This window comes from Spinacia oleracea, chromosome 2 (assembly GCF_020520425.1).
Source record: "Spinacia oleracea cultivar Varoflay chromosome 2, BTI_SOV_V1, whole genome shotgun sequence".
Taxonomy (NCBI): Eukaryota; Viridiplantae; Streptophyta; class Magnoliopsida; order Caryophyllales; family Amaranthaceae; genus Spinacia; species Spinacia oleracea.
Genome location: NC_079488.1, coordinates 18521917 through 18544449, shown reverse-complemented (window position 1 = coordinate 18544449; position 22533 = coordinate 18521917). Strand labels below are relative to the sequence as shown.

General features: G+C 36.5%; 1 protein-coding gene, 1 long non-coding RNA gene, 1 other non-coding gene and 1 pseudogene across 8 annotated transcripts; all 4 read left to right on the top strand.

The window, feature by feature from the left end:
* Window positions 1-3745: 3745 nt before the first annotated feature.
* Window positions 3746-22533, top strand: LOC110805787 (uncharacterized). Its single transcript, XM_056836527.1, has 2 exons — window positions 3746-4170; window positions 22489-22533. Exons 1-2 carry the CDS (start codon window positions 3928-3930, stop codon window positions 22498-22500), a joined length of 255 nt encoding a protein of 84 aa, XP_056692505.1. The 5' UTR covers window positions 3746-3927; the 3' UTR covers window positions 22501-22533.
* Window positions 12084-19573, top strand: LOC110785092 (uncharacterized). 6 transcript variants are annotated; one of them, XR_008927505.1, is made up of 8 exons: window positions 12096-12222; window positions 12456-12575; window positions 12809-13358; window positions 14459-14614; window positions 15188-15322; window positions 15589-15676; window positions 16476-16558; window positions 19341-19541. It is a non-coding gene; the product is annotated as an uncharacterized lncRNA (long non-coding RNA). The 6 variants fall into 6 exon arrangements; XR_008927504.1 differs by having other exon boundaries at window positions 14459-14634; XR_008927510.1 differs by having other exon boundaries at window positions 14477-15322; window positions 19341-19573.
* LOC130468193 (U6 spliceosomal RNA) lies at window positions 20708-20810 on the top strand. The gene has a single exon (XR_008928614.1). It is a non-coding gene; the product is annotated as a U6 spliceosomal RNA (small nuclear RNA).
* Window positions 21902-22019, top strand: LOC130468189 (uncharacterized; annotated as a pseudogene).

Below are 22533 nucleotides of genomic sequence, written 5' to 3'. Positions count from 1 at the left end.
TTTTAAGAAATGGGTGAAAAAAAAAGTAGAATAGCCAACGATTGTTCTTCAACCACATCTCGAGAAAAACACGCTATCAATGATCAAAATTTCCATATTTGGCTAAAAACCTGAAGAATCTGGCATCAGGCTACCCAAATCGAGCACTATTGTGGCTCCTTGATTCCCTGATTTTATTGGGTATTTTCTCATCTCTTACATTAACATGCCCTTTCCTTTTTTAATTTTTTTTTCCTGATTATATCCACGTTTTCTCATTTTCTTCTTTATTATGTAATTTTGGACCAATTTTTCTGTATTTCCTGATGATTAATTTTTCTTGAACCATGCCCATCTGAGCAGTTACAGTTTCTGCCGTTTTTTTCTAATTTAAGGGTTCATAAAGGAAATGTGAGTTGAGTAATTACATTTGCTTGATATGCGGAATGTAGATGGGATTGGTCTTGGTACTTTTTTTTTGTTTTGGGTAAGCAACCTCAATGCATCAAAAAAACAAGGAAAAACCTTAATGACAAATGCTATCAAACCAAGTTTGTCCCGAGCACTAATCCTAGAATTTACAATTTGTAATTCTATATCTAATATCAATCTCTATTAAGCCTGTCAAACGGGTCGGTCGGATCGAATTGTGAAAAATTATTTTCGGGTTATTCGGTTCGGTCACTTTCGGATTCGGGTTTACAAATGCTTGTTCAAGACCCAGAACTTTTGTGTTCGGGTCGGCCCAACGGGTTGAGAGATTTTAAAACACGTATTATATTTTCATTAATTTAAGTAATAAATATACAAAATATGCGCAAAAATTTAACAAAATTCCCTACCCAAGTTTATATTTATTCAACCATAAAATGGTGTATAATTCAAATTAAAATCATATTCCTGTTATCTCTCTAAAAAAAATTATCTACACCCATCAAATGTTTTTTTTTTTTTTTTTTTTTGTGTGACATAGACACCCATCAAATGTTGATACCAAAGAACAGTATTCCTGTTTTTCCATAGCTGATAAATCACAACTATGAAACAAGCTTTTAACGACACTTTTCCTGAATTGTGAAACATTTGACAATCCTCATGCATCTAATCAGACCACTAAAGGTTCCTGAACTTGTATCTGAACCCAATCCAGTTTTGCACAGATTGACTACATTTTTTTTTTGCTATGAACACAATCAAAGAAAATGTGATTGTGAGACTCGTCTGCAACTCCACACAGTAAGCACCACTTATCTGAAACCATGCCAAACTATATCAGTCTATCTTTTGTCTTCAACCTCTGCCTTAAAGCTAGCCAGAGAATAAATTTGTATTTGGGAATGACATTTCTCTCTCAGGCAAAATTATCCCGTGTAGGCTGTAGTGCCCAATACATTTTGCTTATGGAATACTTGCATCCCTGCCCCAACTGAGCAGGAGTACAAACACTCTTTATCTTATCCTTTACGGTACCATGCCAACTGCAGGTACTCTTTGGTGTATAGTCCCCCCAGTTTTGGTATTTCAGATACACCGAATTAACCCGTTTAACCCAGATGTTTTCCTGGTTTGATGCTAAAGCCAAAACGTGCTTTCTTAAAGCAGCCTTGTTCCATATTTTGGTAGCCCTGATCCCCAAGCCGCCATACTTTTCCTTTTGACAAACACTGTCCCAAGTGATATACCCAGGGGAACTGCATTCTACCGTTCCAAACCTAGATCGAAACCCTTCATAAGCAATTTCACAGAACGAAGCTTACATTTACAGCATAAGACGAGTCAGTTTCAATCCTCTAGATCTAGGATGAAACTTCAATTCCTTCCTATCTCCCACCATCTTCAGAATTCTAGATAAATACTCAACACATAGGACAAACAACAGCGGTGATAAAGGACCCCCTTGTCTCAAGCCCCTTCTGATTTTAAAATCCCATGCATAGAGCCATTGATCATCAACGAAAACTTTGGAGAAGAAACACACACCATTATCATCTCAACAAATTCCTTAGGAAACTTTAAAGCATACATCATTTCTCTAAGAAATTCCCATTCCACAGTGTCGTATGCTTTCTTTAAATCCAACTTGATCAGGGACCAGGGGAGTTATCTTCCTCCCATATTGCCTAACCAAATCCTAACATAACATGATATTGTGCGCTACGAATCTACTGTGCACAAATGCTCCTTGGTTCTCAGCAATCAAACAAGGAAGGATCCTTCTCAATCTATCACAAATCATCTTGGAGACGCACTTTCGGGGCATCTTTCCTTGGGAACAGCGTAATAGAGGTGGTAATGTCACCTGCAAAAATTTGCCAACATCCCTTGAAGAAGCTACTACCAAAACCATTAGGCCCCTGAGCCTTATTCGGTTCTTCCCATCAATAGAGGACATAGGAACCTTTACCTCCTCAATAGTATAAGGTCTAGTTATCTCCCTTGCGATTTCATCTGTCACCATAGGACCTTGATAAATCATTTTAGTAACCACCTCCTTTCTGTTTGTCATCTTGCTACCCAATAGAAACTCATAGTAATTTGAACAGCATAAATTTTATAGCATAAATTTTGTTCTGCTGTTATTTTCTCTTCAATCATATATGAAACATAGCAGAATTTTGGTCCCCCTCTCTTATCCATGCATTTTTAGATTTTTTCTGTAGATAAGAAAGGAAAGCCTTGTTTGTAGAAGCATACTCTTCCTGACCTTAACTTCATCATCTACAAGTACAGGGCAAGAAAGGTTAGCATGTAGAGCATCTTGACAATCTTTCAAGCACACAAAAGGCTTATGATTTCTGACTTCAGCGTCTTGAAAACCTTCTTTATTCATAATTTTGAGCTCTGCTTTGACTTGTTTTAGCTTCTGCACAACTACATACATTTTGGAACTCTGCACATCAGAATTCCAGGCATGCCTCACAATATCCTCAAAGTTAGGAGCTAGCTTCCACATAGAGAAATTTCTGAAAGATTGAATATCAGGGTATACAGGCACCAAACCGGGGCAGTGGTCAAACTACCCCTCGTTCGTGTAACAAACTTCAGCATTTTCAAAAGAGTCAAGCAATTTTTCATTAGCTAATACCCTATCGATATTTGAAGAAGCTCTCCTATTACCCTCCTGTTTATTATGCCAAGTGAATTTTTTTTCACTTGATTTAATATCTTGCACTTCACACAGCTCTACACATTCGCTAAAGTCTTTCATTGCATTTAATCTCAAAGGGGATTCAATTATTTCATCAGAATTTAACATCACATTGAATCTCCCAACAGCATCCAGGGACCTTGAATACCATTGGCCAACATCTTCAGATCAGCCCAGTGAACTAATTGACTAGAACAAAACTTGATATTAACCGTGAAAGCTGATGGTTTCCAAGCTAAGATAATCCTAGGGAAACACATTATTAGCCATATGCAAGGAATGTTAATTTGCTAATCTTGTATTGGTATATATGGAGTACCAAATACTGTAGTGTATACATGGGGATTTGGTCAAGAACTAGAAAGAGTACTTTCAAGAGTGTTATTTTAAACTTTTTCTCCCCAGTGATTTAGCCTTGGTTTAAGTGTATAATTAACCTTGAAATTCACGGCTTGCAGTTGCCAATCATTTTGTTATGATAGTTTTATACTTTCATACACCTGAGTTTCATTTAATAGAGTCGGGAATCCTATGGTTTATGCTGGACATAAGCTTGATGCCTATATTTTAAGAATTTTTTCCTTATATTATTTAATATTTATCTTTCCTCAGGAGCTCAAAATCTAGGAAATCTACCTTTGGAGTGCCAAGTGGTAGGAGGGTTTTCGTTAACTTTTCGAAGTATACATTTGGATCAGTGTGCAAACAGTATATCAAGACAGCTAGCATGGAGAAGGTCCAGAAGCAGAATTATAAGGGTTGGTACTAAGTTCTAGGATATCTGCTCAGTGCATAAAAAAATGGAGAATATACGCGTCTTTGTGGTCTCAGACTTGCATACTGATTATGCAGAGAACATGGCTTGGGTAAAGTGCATATCTTTCACAAGCCACCAGGAGGATGTCTTTCTTGTTGCAGGTGATGTGGCAGAAACATATGATAAGTTCTTCTCGACTATGTCTCTTTTAACTAGAAGATTCAAACATGTTTTCTTTGTGTCGGGAAACCATGATCTTTGGTGCCGCAAGGAGGGGGAAGACTTTGTAAGAATCAGAAATTTTCCCTTTTCTTGATACCATTTTTTTCTTTCCTTTCTCTTCATAAGAATGTAGTTGGAGTGCATGCTTTCCTTTAGTTCATGCTTGGTTGCAATCTGCTATTTAAAAATACCCCTTAAGCGAAGGAGTCACAAAACCTGTAAACTTGTATGATATATTGATATTCATGAACCAAACGTGCTGAAGTGATTCTCACTTTGGTTACTTGGTTTGAAGCGAGATTCACTCTTAGCTCATAAATTGTGCATTTGCCAATACTTTTTGAATTTTGGATTACAATGTATTTTATGAAAGTGACTTATATGAAAATTACTCATTAAGATGCCTACACTTCTTGTTGATTGTTAGGTAATACACAGTTGTTACATTTCGTATTAAGGATCACTTTAAACTCATTGTTGTGGTAGCCGTAAAAGCACCTCCCATCTCTCAGGGGAAAGCCTTCTAATAGGCCTTCAGGTAAATGTTGATGACTGTCTAACTTGAAAGTAGGCTTTGTTTAGTTATTTATTTTTGATTTTAAAGAAAAGATGGTTTAAATTGAAGTAGATAATAAGCAATATGTTAAGGTAGTTAACTCACTAACAACTTTCTGAAAATACTAATCATGTCTGAGGTATTCAAATCAATGAATGGAGAGGAAATGAATAGGTAAAAAATGAGCAGATGCTTGATGAACTACATGGAGCTTCAAAAAAGATGATGATACGGTTATGGATGAAAGTGATAGTCTTATGCTAGCAATTGGAACCAAAACTGATTTGGGTTCAATGGCTCATTTTGTGTGCATGGTGACTTGGATTGAGTGAGCTCGTTATATGGTCCTTATTCTCAAGGTGGTACGTTAATCAAACTGATCCGTTTAATCACATTGGTCCGCTTGTTTAAACAGATTGTACGCACTTATTATTTTTAATTGCTTTGGTTAAAGTCGGTTTAATAAAGGGATATTTGTTTAAATCCCCAATTTAAATTCAGTCATTACTTAGCTTTGATTATTGCTGTTTGTAAGGAGAGTTTTAAGCCTTTGTAACCTCCAATTTAGTGACTGAATTAGGAGGCTTTAGAGCTTGTAACTGCCAGTTTTAAAGGCTCTTAAATGGCTCTTAATTAGCCGTTTAAAGCTCTTGTAGCTGTTGGTTTTTGGCTATTTATAGTCAGCTTCTTGATTGGAATAAACAACCAACTGGATGATTAAAACACTTGTTTGTTACATTTCGAATTATAGTTTATAATTCAGCCTTTTTCTTTGTTTTGGACGCGTTTCCTATTCAAAGAACTGATTGTGAGTCAATAGGTCTTGTCTTGCATTCACGATCAACGAGTTAAAGGTCTAACTTGTTAATCAACTATCCTTGTTTATACAACGAGTTTTTAAACTCGTATCATTAGTGGTATCAGAGCTGCTGTTCGTGTGATCCGCCAAAAAAAAAAAAAAAAAAGAGCTGCTGTTCGTAATTCTTACAAACTGAAATATGGATTTTGATGATCCCGACTTTCTACAACATCTCCAAGAAGCCTTGAAGAACGTTAGAGATGGGGGGTATCGTAGGCCTCCTAGGCGTGATCTACGGGCTATGGATGAATTCAAAGTCACCGAACTTCCTGAATTTGTTGGTGGAACAGATCCGGAAGCCTATTTGGAGTGGGAGCGCAAAATAGAGAGAATGCTCGATTTCAAGGACATTGATGATGAGAAGCGTTGCAAATATGCCATATTGAAGCTAGGACGAGGGGCTTCATTGTGGTTCGAGGGACTGAAATCCAAGAGAATACGTGAAGGGAAGGAGAAAATTACCTCTTGGGAGTCTTTGAAACGTAAGCTACGTAAAAGGTATGTGCCAACAACTCATAGAATAACAACTTATCGTAAAATTGCCGAATTGAGGCAAGGAAAAATGAGTGTGGCTGAATATATTGATGAGTTTGAAAAGTTGTCCTTAATGGGAGAAATTGTGGAAATTGAGGAACAAAAACTGTCCAGGTTTTTAAGGGGTCTAAATTATAATATTGCCAATACCGTAGACCTTTATCCATATTCTGATTTTGACACTCTTTGTGGACTTTGTTTAAAATTGGAAAATCAAGGGAAGGCAAAATATGGGGGAGGGTCTAGTATGGATGGTAAAGCCAAGTCTTGGGCTAAATCCGAACCTAGCTTGAAACCAAAAACATCACCTAGTACCGTAGGTTCAAGTAATTCTACGGCTGCCCCTAAACTATCTAACCCAACCAAAGAAACAAGTCTGTCCAAGGTGCGTTGTTTTAAGTGTCAAGGGTTTGGGAATTATCAAAATGCGTGTCCAAATAAACGAGTAGTGACCTTGAGAGAAGCTGTTGAATGTCGAGAGGAGTTGTTTGAAGAGGAAAAGAGGTTGGGGGACGTATTTGTGTTTGATGAGAGTGGTGATGAGGAGGAAGAGGAAGGGTATGAGGCTCCAATTTATGACACAAATCTGGTTCTTAGAGCGCTACAAACTCAAATTTCACCTACTGATCTAGACCAACGAGATCAGTTGTTTCATACTAAATGTCTAGTGAAAGATAAGTGGTGTAGTGTAATTGTTGATGGGGGGAGTTGTACCAATGCTGCTTCTAGTGAAATGGTGTCAAAATTAGGCTTAATCACTACTGCCCATCCTAGGCCATACGCACTCCATTGGCTTGATGATGGTAATAGTGTAAAAGTGTCGAAGCAAGTAAGGGTTGGTTTGACTATGGGTTCGTATGTGGATGAAGTTCTTTGTGATGTTATTCCTATGGATGCTTGTCATATTTTGTTGGGTCGTCCTTGGCAGTTTGATAGGGACGTGATTCATAAAGGGAGAAGCAATGAGTATGAATTGAGAGACAAAGGCAAGAAAATTGTGCTAAAGCCTATGTCATCTCAAGCGGTTCGATCCATGAGTGTGAAACAAAAGAAAAAGCCGAATCTCACCATGTTGGCTAGTGAATGAGAAATTGAGCAAGCTCTTGATCATGGAGAGTTGGTGTATTTGCTCGTGGCTAAGGAGAGTCCAATTGAAGGCCAAAATTGGAAAGAAGGCAGTCCCATTGCCGAATTGCTGTTTGAGTTCAAGGATGTATTTCCGGATGAATTACCACCAGGTTTGCCCCCTATTCGTGGTATTGAACATCAAATTGATCTTATTCCAGGAACTTCTTTCCCTAATAAGGCTGCCTATCGTTGCAATCCGGAGGAAACAAAGGAATTACAAAAGCAAATTGATGAACTTGTGAATCGAGGCTATGTTAGAGAAAGCTTGAGTCCATGTGCTGTTCCGGTGTTGCTTGTGCCTAAGAAAGATGGAACATGGCGAATGTGTGTTGATAGTAGGGCTGTGAATAACATTACCATCAAGTATCGTTTTCCAATTCCGAGACTTGATGATATGTTAGATGAGCTCCATGGTTCGAAGTTGTTCTCAAAAATTGATTTGCGAAGTGGTTATCATCAGATTCGGATGCGTGAAGGAGATGAGTGGAAAACGGTTTTCAAGACAAAACATGGTTTGTATGAGTGGACCATCATGCCATTTGGTCTCACTAATGCTCCTAGTACGTTTATGAGGCTAATGAACGAAGTGCTTAAATCATTTTTGGGCAGATTCGTTGTGGTATATCTTGATGACATCTTGGTGTATAGTAGGAACGAAGAGGAGCATCTGATTCATTTGAGGGATGTTTTTGAAACACTTAGAGCTCAAAGACTCTATGGGATCCTTGTTGACAATGTTGTATTCTTGGGCTATGTGGTTTCGAAAGATGGAGTGTCCGTGGATCAGTCCAAGATCGAGGCTATCAAATCGTGGCCTAATCCTAAAACTATAAGTGAGGTGCGTTCATTTCATGGTCTTGCTTCATTTTATAGACGTTTCATTCGTGATTTCAGTACTATTACTAGTCCTATCACTAGTTGCTTGAAGAAAGGTGCTTATGTATGGGGAGAGGACGCTCAAAAGGCGTTTGATGTGATTAAAGAGCGTTTGTGTGCTGCTCCTATTTTGGCACTGCCAGATTTCTCTCAACCTTTTGAGGTCGAGTGTGATGCTAGTGGAGTGGGGATTGGTGCTGTTTTGATCCAAGGTAAGCGTCCCATAGCTTATTTTTCGGAAAAGTTAGGGGGTGCTCGTTTGAATTATTGCACTTATGATAAAGAGTTCTATGCCATTGTTAGAGCTTTGGATCATTGGAGTCATTATTTGCGTTCTAGCCACTTTGTTTTGCATTCTGATCATGAATCTTTGAAGTATATTAATGGGCAACAAAAATTGAGCCCAAGGCATGCTAAATGGGTTGAGTTCTTGCAATCCTTTCATTTTTCTTCGAAATACAAAGATGGTAAAAGCAATGTGGTGGCTGATGCATTATCACGAAGGTACACTTTGCTTGCTACACTTGATGTTCGTTTGTTGGGGTTTGAGACCTTAAAAGATTATTATCATGATGATGGTGATTTTGGAGTTGCATTCGAGAAATGTGCAGTTGGTGCTTATGGGGAGTACATGTTGCAAGATGGGTTTCTTTTCAAAGGTAATCGCCTTTGTATTCCTAAGCATTCAATTCGTGAGTTACTAGTGCGTGAGGCTCATGGTGGAGGATTGGCTGGTCACTTTGGCATAGCCAAGACCTTGGAAATCTTGAGAGAACATTTCTTTTGGCCTAAAATGTTAGGTGATGTAACGAACATTGTGAATAAATGTGTGACTTGTCATATGGCCAAGAGTTCTTTCAAACCCGGTTTATACTCACCTTTGCCGGTTCCAGTTCGCCCTTGGGAAGATGTATCCATGGATTTTATAGTGGCTTTGCCTCGTACTCAAAGAGGTAAGGATGATATTATGGTCGTGGTGGATAGATTTTGAAAAATGGCTCACTTTGTTGCTTGTCACAAAACGGATGATGCTTGTAATGTGGCTGATTTGTATTATAAGGAGATTGTTCGTTTGCATGGAATTCCAAAGACTATTGTTTCTGATCGAGATTCCAAGTTCTTGAGTTACTTTTGGAATACATTGTGGAGAAAGGAAGGAACCAAGTTGTTGTTTAGCACTTCACATCACCCTCAAACTGATGGGCAAACAGAGGTGACAAATCGAACCTTGGGAACGCTATTGAGAGGGTTGGTAAGTAAAACGCAAAAGGATTGGGATGTCAAGCTTGCTCACGCTGAATTTGCTTATAATCGGTCTCCTACTTATGCTACTGGTCATTCTCCATTTGAGGTAGTATATGGGATTAATCCATACTTGCCCTTGGATTTCATTCCATTACCAAAAGATGAGTTGGTTCACAAGGATGTCGATGCTAAGTTAAAGTCTATGATGAAACTGCACCAACAAGTTCGTGAGCGAATTGAAGCTATTAATGCCTCTTATAAACAGAAATCAAATAAGAATCGCAAACCGAGGTTGTTTGAAGAAGGTGATTTGGTTTGGGTTCATTTAAGGAAAGAGCGTTTTCCAAGCAAACGCAAGAACAAGCTTATGCCTAGGGCTGAAGGTCCTTACAAGGTGGTTGCACGTGTGAATGATAATGCTTACAAGATTGAGCTTCCGGGAGACTATGGTGTCCATGCTACTTTCAATGTAGGTGATCTTTCACCTTATCTTGATGATGATGGCCTTGCTGAATTGAGGTCAATTCCCTTTAAAGGGGGAGGGGATGATACGGTTATGGATGAAAGTGATAGTCTTATGCTAGCAATTGGAACCAAAACTGATTTGGGTTCAATGGCTCATTTTGTGTGCATGGTGACTTGGATTGAGTGAGCTCGTTATATGGTCCTTATTCTCAAGGTGGTACGTTAATCAAACTGTTCCGTTTAATCACATTGGTCCGCTTGTTTAAACAGATTGTACGCACTTATTATTTTTAATTGCTTTGGTTAAAGTCGGTTTAATAAAGGGATATTTGTTTAAATCCCCAATTTAAATTCAGTCATTACTTAGCTTTGATTATTGGTGTTTGTAAAGAGAGTTTTAAGCCTTTGTAACCTCCAATTTAGTGACTGAATTAGGAGGCTTTAGAGCTTGTAACTGCTAGTTTTAAAGGCTCTTAAATGGCTCTTAATTAGCCGTTTAAAGCTCTTGTAGCTGTTGGTTTTTGGCTATTTATAGTCAGCTTCTTGATTGGAATAAACAACCAACTGGATGATTAAAACACTTGTTTGTTACATTTCGAATTATAGTTTATAATTCAGCCTTTTTCTTTGTTTTGGACGCGTTTCCTATTCAAAGAACTGATTGTGAGTCAATAGGTCTTGTCTTGCATTCACGATCAACGAGTTAAAGGTCTAACTTGTTAATCAACTATCCTTGTTTATACAACGAGTTTTTAAACTCGTATCAGATGATGCGAGAGGGGGATGTCTTTGGTCGATTTGAATGCTTCCAATACTGTGTGAACAGTCAGTTATGGAGTATGTAGCATGAAATTTTTTGGATGTGAAAAACTGCAGATAGGGCGGAGGGGTGATAAAAACCATAGAATGAGGATCTCAAAAAGTTAAAACAAATCGAGTGGTTGGAATTCAGAAAGATATTTATATAAATGATCTTTGATGCTAATCAAGAAAGAGGAAAAAACAGTAAATGCAGGAGACCACATCTATTAAGTCATAAACTACCCTCTAAATGATGACCTAGTTGGTTAGTTTTTTAACCCAGTATGAATGCCTGCTCAATTGTTTGAAGTTTTCTGTTCTTTTTAAATGCTACTTCCCCTGTTGGTTGTCAAAGCATGCATGTAAATATGTTAAACTAGCTGCTGCATGACATCTCGGGTTTATATAGTCTCTAACTTCATTTAACCCTGCATGGGTACTTTTGTTTTATGCAGGCTTAAAGTATTTCCATAATTTCTGATGCTAGTAATATTTGTCAGCTTTATTCACTTGACAAGCTCAATGCGCTGCTTCATGCATGTGGTGAACTTGGAGTGGAATCAAACCCTCTGATCATAGGTGATCTGGGAATCATACCCCTCTTGTCGTGGCATCACGAGGTTAGTTAAAGGTTCCGTTTCCGTTTGCTTTTGTTTTTTGGTTTGTGTTTCACCTTCTTCCATATTGCTATTGTTGGATTAAATTTTGATGACGATTCCCTGATTAGAGCTGTATGGATTTTAGAGTTTTGACACAGAGAAGGACATAACTGGAATAAGAGTTCATTCCTTGAAGATGGTAAATCTCTGTCAACCTAGTGAGCATTTCCGAATCTTATGATCTTTTTTGCTGTCATTATTCTTACCTTTGGTACTGTACAATATAGGTTACCGTGTTTTTTGATATAAGTTTAGTTCTCTATTTATTTGGCTACTTGTTGACAATGTAGCCTTTTGATTCTTTTGTAATTTTATTTGATAAAATTAACTTCCATTTTAAAACTTAAGTGAAAAGTCTAACCATGCCTACATTCCATGGACTTTTTATGTAGGTATGTAAAGATTTTCATGCCTGCAGATGGTCTGCCGAGCTCTGTGATAGGGATGATTCTCTTGCTCGGCATTTCAATGCAATGAATGGGAAACATGCCCATTTAATTGAAGAGATACAGATAAAATGTAAAAAAGTAATTACATTTTCCCATTTTGTTCCTAGGTAAGCTAGCTTGTCTAACGAAAATCTAGCATTCTATTTACTGTTTTCACTCCTCGTATCTTGTTAGTCATATACTCCTATCTACTTTGTCTGTGATTTAGAGGAACATAATGTCCATTCCGTTCCTGTGTGTGTGTTGGGGAAGCGAGAGGGGCGACGGGGGGCGGGGGGTGGTTCCTGTTTGAAGGGAGATATTTTATATGACATGGTGTGCCATAAATATGCAAGGAATGTATTAATTTTTTTTTTGAATTCTCACAGGCAAGACCTTTGTCCAGAGAAAAAAAATGCTTTTCTATCCAAACCTTCCTAAAATTATCAGTTCCCTTTCTCGAGGCTCGAGTAAGGTCTATACATGGTGAAAAGGGGAGTGAAGCTGCATGCCATGTGTTTGGCCACACCCATTTTGGCTGGGATGCTATTCATGATAATATCAGGTATTGCCCCACATCTTAACATTGACTTTAGCCATTGTGTAATCCTCATGTTGCAATGTTGCATCATCACGGCTAAAAGAAGTAGAATTATAATTAAGGTGTTATTAGCTTGAAGAAGATAGTTTGTTTGTTAGAGTAGAAACTCTATAAATAAGGCTAATTAGAGAGAGGGAGAAATTATGTTGAATATTGATAAGAGCAGAGAGATAACTTGTTGCTTGGAAGATTCACAGATAGAAGGCCGTTTTACTGGTCAGATTACTATTCTGTTAATTCAAGGAACCCAGATAACCTGGAACTTGCCCCTTGGATTGCCCAGTTTTACAGAAAACGAGTGTTATAACTCATAAATTGTAAGTTACCCTTTTCTTCCTTTCCGTTTTTGCGTTCAGTGGCTGTAAGAATTTGAACATAACCTTGGAAATCTTCCCAAGTTAATTCCCAAGTTAATTCATACAGTAAATACAGCACAAATATCATGGTATCTGGAATTCTGGATTGATAAATCATTATTCACTTGATCACCATAATGTTGCATCAAACTCTAATTTTTCCCATTAAAAAGCTTACAGTAGTAAATGTTCAGGTTTGTAATGGACTAGTGGTCATCCGACATGTCAAATATTGATTAGAGAAGCGGCATTTGTCGATGGAATGGAAGAAAAGATAGATACACTAGAGGAAAAATCGTCATGTGCTTCCCATCAAGTGCGGCTCATTTAGTAAATTGGCAGCACTTGAGATCAATATATAAAAAAAGAAAAATACAATTTCACAAGTGCGGACTCATTTTTTAAAATTGGCAGCACTTGAGTTCAAGTGCGGGCTCGTTACAAATTAGCAGCACAAAATATTTCCTAAACGAAAGGTTTCCATTTTTTTCGTTTCCCGCTTTCCTCCTTCCTCCTTCCCCTTCTCGTTCTCTGTTGTTGTTCACCCACCGCCGAACACACCCACCGCTGGTGGCCCCCCACCGACGAAAGCTTCCTCTTCCAGCCGCGTCGACGTTGTTGTTGTCCCACCGCCAAATTCTTCCTCTTCCTGCCGCGTCGCCTCTGTTGTTCCCCACCGCCGAACTATTACTCTTCCCTCCGCCGCCGCAGCACACAAGCGTCGCTCCTCCTTATAGCTTATAGGTTTGTAAATTACCTAACTTTTGAAACATTTCCCTAATTTGTTAATTTTATTGTTTTAAATTTTTGAATCACATTTTTCCTATTTCTTTGTTAATCTGTTCATTGGTTTCTGAATACATTTCATTATTTGTTAATTTGTTCAATTGGTTTCTAAATACATTTTATAAAGCATCATTGTACCCGAAGCTTCATTTTGTACCCGAAGCTTCATTTTGTTTCCGAAAGTTGTCATGTTACAGAAATTTGCAGTGTCTATTGTCACTTAATACCTTTGAATTGCTTCCTCTTTGGGTTGCTTGTTACCTAGGAAATTTAGGTGCTAGTGCAAGAGGGGTTGGCCTGCATCAGTACCTAATGAGCTAAATTTACTCTTGATCTCTAGTGTCTGAATTCAATTGAGGTCAAGTTTTGTTTCTTATTTTCTGGTTTCACTTGTTTGGAATTTGGTTAGCTCGCTTGATGCCACATAAGAAATCAACTTAGCTAAGGTCTAACTGAGGGTTGTATGTGTTGATATAGTGTTTTCGTTCTCTCATTTGCTGAACTGGGTATTATTGTTGTAGTTTTGTGAACTGGAGTCTCTATTTATTAACTAGCCAACAAGTCAGGCATCAACTAAAAAGTGCAGACCAGGTGCAGATTAGAGGCTTTAGAGGTTTCTCATCTACAAAATTTGGAGATAACTAATGTACTTTACCTTGCTGTAGAGTAATAGTTCGTTTAGTTTTAAATCTCGAGCATAGAAAACCATCACCTGATAAGTTCATTGCAGCGATTAGAACATCATCACTTAAGCGTTAAGCACAAATGAATTACATAGCTAAAAGTTGCGGGTAACATGTCAGATGAATTGATGATAGGGAACTCAACTATTTTTTTGGTTAGTAGAGTTGACATTGTAATATGAACTTTTAGAACTTGTAAAGTGTTATTTTGACCGTGTCTGGATATATAAACGCATGAAAAAAATTAACTAAACTGAATTTCATTCATATATTTGTGTGTTGATGTTCTGCCCACACAAGCAAGCATACTACTGGCTTATACAAGCTTTTTGAAGTTATTTTCGTTTGAGTTATGCTCTTTGTTTTATTTCTCAGGACTCGGACATGTTGCAGGTCTGAACTTTGTAGCTTCCTGCTCGGACCAGCAGGTTCTGGTGATTTAGTCTCCTGGAGTTCTACAGATGCAGTGTTGCAGCAGCTGGTCTGGGTGCTCAGATCCGAAGTGTGCTTTGTTCTGGTCAGCAGTAGAAGGTTGTTGGGTGCTGGTTATGGTTGGTTGTCTTAAACTCATGTTGCCAGTTTGCAATGTTACCAGAAAAGGGTCTTAAAGCTAGATGTCGCAAACACAGTGCTTGAAAATGAGATTTCAGTTGATGCGCTTTCCATTTTATTTGATTCTTTTGTCCTGATGATCGATTTTCATGTTTATCTGTACCAATTATAACTTTTAACCTAATTTGGTCGTTTAACTTTCCAGATTTCATGCTTGATTTTAGTTTTAATTACTAATTTCTGAAGTTCAGCTGCTCAACTCTCAATCTCAATTTCTCTGATTTTGATTCTAATTTTAATTAGTGATTTTGATTTTGTGGGTTTTGAATTAAATGGTTAATTTACGGTTGATGTTGGTGAATATATAGTAAATTCAGGTGTAATTTAGGTCTCTATATATTGTTCATTTTAAATATATAGCAAGGGTTCTCTGTAATCTGTTCATTGACTTCATTCTTATGACAATATTTAACTAATATAATATTTCTTATTATTGAGTATTGACATATTGTAACCCGTTATTTATTTAACTTTTCTTCATAAAAATGACAGGTTTGTGACACACTGGAGGATAATGCTTTAATGTCTGGGAGCATGGGTGACAGAGAACCTTAGTTAGTTGCCTCAAGACTCCGAGATCATATCCTTACTCCTAAAGAACGAAGAGATCCTCTTCTATGGAAGATGGTAGTTCTTTCTTCCTATCTTTACCCTCTACTTCCGCTGGAATTCTTGATACATTTTTCAGTTTCCGAACACATGTTCTTGATATTCTTATATTGTACCCTTTTACTTTTCTACCCGTGTGTTTTTCTACTCCTTTCTTTTTCCTTCTGATTTATCTTGTTCATTTTAAACATGAAACATGTACAATTTACAGTTTTCCGTCCTTGCCATTTGATACACTTTCCCATCATATATTGATGCTCATTTGATTTCCTTCTTTTAAATAGGTTGAAGATTTGGTGGAATCAGACTCTCGTTTGGACCGCTATCCAAAGCTTGTGAAGGGTGAATCAAAGGTGGTGTGGGAATGGCAAGGTAGTTAACTTGTCATTAGGGATTTCATTTAGATATCTCAAAGCCTCATTTGCAACACAAGTCTAAATGAATTGATAGTTTATCTGATTAAAAGGGGAATCAGGAGACCGTAACTTATTAGATATCACTAGTAATTTGTGAGTAACAGACAACTCAACCCCATAAAGATAAATACGTTTTCAAAGTGTTATACTCCGAACTTATACACGTCTAGTCTCTTCAACGTAACTTACCCTAAAATTCGTTTTTCTACTGGACGGAAGATGCCCCCTTTATATGTTGTTGAAGGGTCTGACAGTTTTAGGAATGCCTCAAAGAATTGAATAAAATATACAGGCAATAATTCTGACCCCAACATTCATTATGCATTTTCCAGAAATGGAGCAAATTGACAGTGAAAGAGTGTGTAGTTGACCTTTTACTTTAGTTAGCGATTCTCTGGTTGTTGTGTACTTGCTAAGGCTTCTGACAGTTGCATGGCAACTACTTCTTAGTTCTTACCATACGGTACTTAAATGAAGTACAGCAAGGATGTGTTGATGTTGTTTCTGTTATTGCTGTGTTGATGTTATTTATGTTGTTGTTGTTGTTTCCGCTATTTCTGTTGCTGGTTGTTCTTCTGCTGTGTTGCACATGTTTTGTTTGTGTTTCTGATCTCCTTGTGACAATGGGGGACTTGGTGTGGGATTGCTTTAGTTTTGGATATTTGATGTTGGTGTTAGAAAATTTTTGAAAATTCAATACATCCTTGATGTACTTCATTTTATGGTCTAAACTTTGATGTATAACATATTAACAGGTTGTAGGCTCCAGGGGCTGGTGACATCTCTCGTTATCGAGCATCAATGGGTACTCAGTCTCCCAAGGTTGAGATAATTGATGGTATGTTCAATCCTGTGGCTAGAACTAATCAAGATCATGACATGATCACGTAGCTTTACGCAACAAGTTAATCTTTCATTCTTTCCTACAATATAATAATGGCTTTTGTTATCAACTTATTATGCAATTGTATGATATCAAAACTTTCCGGTCTTCACTTATTTTATTTTATTTTCTGTTTTTGAATATGATACTTGTCTTTCCTCGAATGCTTACATCTTATCAACAGAAAACATCAGAGTGAGTAAGTAGTACTACTTTACAAAATCTTAAAGAGTGGAAATTCTTAATTTTATAGAATTGTTCAAACGAGAAAAAATTACAAAATGGGTGAGAATGAGTATTTGAAACATAAAACTAAGTGTATTAAACATAGAAAGACTTAAAAATACTCATATAAGTTCATTAGTTGAAAGTTGGAACCGAAATTAGCCATTTTAGTCAAAATGTGACCGATAATGAACTAACGAGGCTTAAATGTGCATAACTTCACCAAAGTGGTTGAGAATGAGTCTTTGAAACATAAATCTAAGTGTATTAAACTTGTAAAGGGTTTAAAATAGTCATTTAAGTTCATTAGTTGAAAGTTGGGATCGAAATAACCAATTTTAGTGAAAATTTGACATATAATGATCAAACGAGTCTTATATGTGCATAAATTGACCAAAGTAGGTGAAAATGAATCTTTTAAACATAAATCTAAACGTATTAAACTTTTAAAGGGTTTAAAATATGTATTGAAGTTCATTAGTTAAAAGTTGGGACCGAAATAAGTCGTTTTAGTCAAAATGTGACCGATAATGAACTAACGAGGCTTAAATGTGCATAACTTTACCAAAATGGGTGAGAATGAGTCTTTGAAACATAAAACTAAGTGTATTAAACATGGGAAGACTTTAAAATACTCATTTAAGTTCATTAGTTGAAAGTTAGGACGGAAATTAGCCATTTTAGTCAAAACGTAACTGATAATGAACTAACGAAGCTTAATTGTGCATAACTTCACCAAAATGATGAGAATGAGTTTTTGAAACATAAAACTAAGTGTATTAAACATGAAAAGACTTTAAAATACTCATTTAAGTTCATTAGTTGAAAGTTGGGATCGAATTTAGCCATTTTAGTCAAAACGTGACCGATAATGAACTAACGAAGGTTAAATGTGCATAACTTCACCAAAATAGTGAGAATGAGTCTTTCAAACATAAAACTAAGTGTATTAAACATGGGAAGACTTTAAAATAATCATTTAAGTTCATTAGTTGAAAGTTAGGACCGAAATTAGCCATTTTAGTCAAAATGTGACCGATAATGAACTAACGAGGCTTAAATGTGCATAACTTCACCAAAAAGGGAGAGAATGAGTCTTCGAAACATAAAACTAAGTGTATTAAACATGGGAAGACTTTAAAATACTCATATAAGTTCATTAGTTGAAAGTTGGGACCGAAATTAGCTTTTTTAGTCAAAATGTGGCCGATAATGATCAAATGAGTCTTAAATGTGCATAACTTCACCAAAATGGGTGAGAATTAGTATTTGAAATATAAAACTAAGTGTATCAACCACGTAAAAACTTTAAAATACTTATTTAAGTTCTTTAATTGAAAGTTGGGACCGAAATTAGCCATTTTAGTCAAAATGTGGCCGATAATGAACTAACGAGTCTTAAATGTGCATAACTTCACCAAAAAGGGTGAGAATGAGTCTTTGAAACATAAAACTAAGTGTATTAAACGTGGAAAAACTTTAAAATACTCATATAAGTTCATTAGTTGAAAGTTGGGATCGAAATTAGCCATTTTAGTCAAAATGTGACCGATAATGAACTAACGAGACTTAAATGTGCATAACTTCACCAAAATGGGTGAGAATGAGTCTTTGAAACATAAAACTAAGTTTATTAAACATGGGAAGATTTTAAAATACTCATATAAGTTCATTAGTTGAAAGTTGGGACCGAAATTAGCCTTTTTAGTCAAAATGTGGCCGATAATGATCAAACGAGTCTTAAATGTGCATAACTTCACCAAAATGGGTGAGAATTAGTATTTGAAATATAAAACTAAGTGTATCAACCATGTAAAGACTTTAAAATACTTTTTTAAGTTCTTTAGTTGAAAGTCGGGACCGAAATTAGCCATTTTAGTCAAAATGTGGCCGATAATGAACTAACGAGTCTTAAATGTGCATAACTTCACCAATAAAGGTGAGAATGAGTCTTTGAAGCATAAAACTAAGTGTATTAAACTTGGAAAAAATTTAAAATACTCATATAAGTTCATTAGTTGAAAGTTGGGATCGAAATTAGCCATTTTAGTCAAAATGTGACCGATAATGAACTAACGAGGCTTAAATGTGCATAACTTCACCAAAATGGGTGAGAATGAGTCTTTGAAACATAAAACTAAGTGTATTAAACATGGAAAGACTTTTAAATACTCATTTAAGTTCATTAGTTGAAAGTTGGAACCGAAATTAGCCATTTTAGTCAAAATGTGACCGATAATGAACTAACGAGGCTTAAATGTGCATAACTTCACCAAAATGGGTGAAAATGAGTCTTTGAAACATAAAACTAAGTTTATTAAACATGGAAGGACTTTAAAATATTTATTTAAGTTCATTAGATTAAAGTTGGGACCGAAATTAACCAATTTTATTATTATACGGTTCATTATTTATTTGTTATGAACAAATTAAGTTTTAATTTATTGTACGATTCAATATTTATAATATAACTAATGTGTATATATATTTTTTGATGGTTGATCTTTTTAAGGTATTTAATAATCCGAGGGAGCGGCCTTCACCTTTGAGGAGATAGATGAAGTTCGAGAAATGTTGGCAAAATTCATTACCAGTGATCGTCTTTGATATTTTGTTGTAATGAATCTTAAATTATGGATGCTAGCTAGTTTTTCATATAATTGTAATGTAATTGACTTTTATATTTACAATTATATACTATTTAATTTAATTATCTATATAATTGGATACTTTTTATATGACGTATGGAGGTTAATCAGTGGCGTCGTCCAATTGTAATATGTAGCAGGGAAATTGGTTATACAACAAATCTAGATCAAGTGCGACTCATTTATAGGCCAAGTGCGGCTCATTTTTATGCTTGTGCTGCCCATTTTTATGTCAAGTGCGGGCTCATTTTCAAATTTGGCAGCACCAAATATATCAAGTGCGGGCCCATTTTCAATATTGGCAGCACCAAATATGTCAAGTGCGGGCTCATTTTCAAAATTGGCAGCACCAAATATATCAAGTGCGGGCTCATATTCTAAAATTGGCAGCACAAAATATATCAAGTGCGGGCTCATTTTCCAAATTGGCAGCACTTGAAACATGCCAATATTTTGGCAGCACAAAATATAAGTGCGGGCTCATTTTCCAAATTGGCAGCACTTGAAACATGCCAATATTTTGGCAGCACTTGAGAAACATCAAGTGCGGGCAGGCCATGTGCTGCACATGTAAAAGCCCGCACTAAACCCCTTAAAATGAGCCCGCACTTGAGGTTTTTTCCTCTAGTGATAGAGGTATATGTAAGATATAATGCAGCATACCTTTCTGCCTTTCTTGGTATTTTGGCTATAAAATCAAGTATACTTCGTATTACATGTTATGGTGGTGATAGCATAACAACCCATAATGATCATTCATCATTATCATTACCCCATTGCCTCAAAGAGGCTCCCGCAAGAAGCGAGGTAAGGGGGGTCGGACGTACGCAACCTTACCCCTGCAATTGCAGAGAGGTTGTTTCCAATTGACCCAAAAGCGATAACGGGACGACCATCTTCTACTTCATGGAAAGGAAGCGAAGAGGTTTTAAGAGCCATTTTGATTTAGTCCATTACATCCCACACAAAAGAACAAATGAATCTTTGGCTCCATCGGAAATGGTCGTAACCCATAATGATATTAAGACAAATTATTTCTAGGGGTAGGGTCCACCACTGTAGCTTGCTTAGGGATCGTGGAGCATTCTGCATTTTCCATGTATTGAACTACTTCATGGGACATGTACTAAATTACTAGCTTATTATTGGAGGTTGATCTGGTGTTATTCCCACATTGAAATTATATGAAACAACTCTTTTGTTTATTAACTTCTGAATTCATTTGACAATTGTCTCTTCGGAGACATCTGATAAAATTGGAACGATACAGAGAAGATTAGCATGGCCCCTGCGCAAGGATGACACGCACAAATCGAGAAATGGTCCAAATTTTTTTTGTCTTTTTCCTCCTGGTTATTTTCTTTCCCCTAGAATCTGAATTTCAAAAATATTTGCTGTTTACAGCAAAATTTAACACCAAATGTTTGTCTTCTAACTTCTAAATAGCTTATGACTGAATTTCTCGTACCATCCCTCAAAAATCTTACATTTCTACCTCACTTGTGCTAACTACTTCGGACTAGTCCTACTTATGCACATTTGTTCTCTGTTCAAGGTTCTATAATTATCATCACTCAAAAATTTCCATTAAGGCTCCCTAAAAAAAAAAGTTCCATTAAGGCGGCTAAAAAATGTTTTATTAGGGGGAAAGGGCATACAAATTTGTAACATAAATATGCATATAGGTAAATTTGAATGATCAAATTTTATATATTTCTTGAAACCCCTTACCTTGTCCCCTTAGTACTTAAGGTAGATATTTTAAAATACCATTAAGGTAATCATTCCGGTTCTTCTGATGTATTTCAGCTTAAACACTTATTTTTCAATTTCATCTTGCGTTTCATGTACATAAAACAAAAATGGTCGGCTTTAAAAACTTAAAAGGAGCGTCAGAGCTTTTTGAGTGCCAAAGATGGTTTGGTCCAAGTAGTTGAAGTTGAGAAATACAGCCGCTGCAATTACTTAATATCTGAAGGTTCTATCGTACATATACCCCAATAAAAAGGGAGACGTTAGACAGGTTTGCCTCCTGAAAATACAAGGTTATTCGGTACGTGCCAAAATAATTTTGTGGGTTGGTTAACTACCTCACTTTTCTCCTCTTTTGTTGTGAATAGTTCTACAGACTTCACCTGAAAGTTGGAAACTCAAGATAGTGTTGTTGCTGATATATTCTGAACTCTTGTTACATTTGAGTCCTGGTGTAGTCTGATTTATTATGACAATGGAGGTTTGGCGGATTCCGGGTTCTAGTGACATTCTTTTTTTTGGATTTTGAGTTCCTTTACATAGATCTTCTTATGTCGAAATTTCGAACTTGTGTTGTCAGTTTGTCACACCACAGGCGGTGAATGATGAGCTTTAGAGCAAGTAACGAAACAAAAAGAGGTATCTGTTACTCAAAGAACTCATACCTTTCTGGATCTCTCAGCCTTTTGGCTATGATCAAGTGTAGTATTTGTTCTTATCTGTTTGATACTCCGTATCTTGTATGTGGGTCACTAACTCACAAGTGTCACCCATTCTTTTCACTACTCTACAACTTGACATGCCCCATCAAAACATTATTCAAAACATATTTGATTAGGATAATGGGATGCTTATTGAGTAAATGAGTATGGCTAGTATGTTAACCTACACTTGTACTATAATGGGATGACATGATGCTTGATAAGAAAATGTGTCCTTTACAATTTCGTGTCTTAAAATTTATACTACATCAGGCCGGTATAAGATCATGATGATGTCCCATGGTGCTCGAGTGACCAAAAGCTAAATAATAACATTTTTTTTGGGAAACTTTTAGGGCCCTTTTTAGAATGGTTCTATCTATTCTCTATCTTTTTCCTTGCTTGGGTTGGTTCTTGTTTCATGCTTTGAAAACCCTTATAACATTGTTTGTGATTTTAGTTCACCATCATAACGTTGTTTGTGATTTTGGTTCACCATTATAACATTGTTTGTGACGGCATCTGCCACAATTATTCTGATTTCTTTGTCTGTAAACAGGTCAAATGGTGAGTTTAATACTTGAAATGCTGAAGTCAATTGATG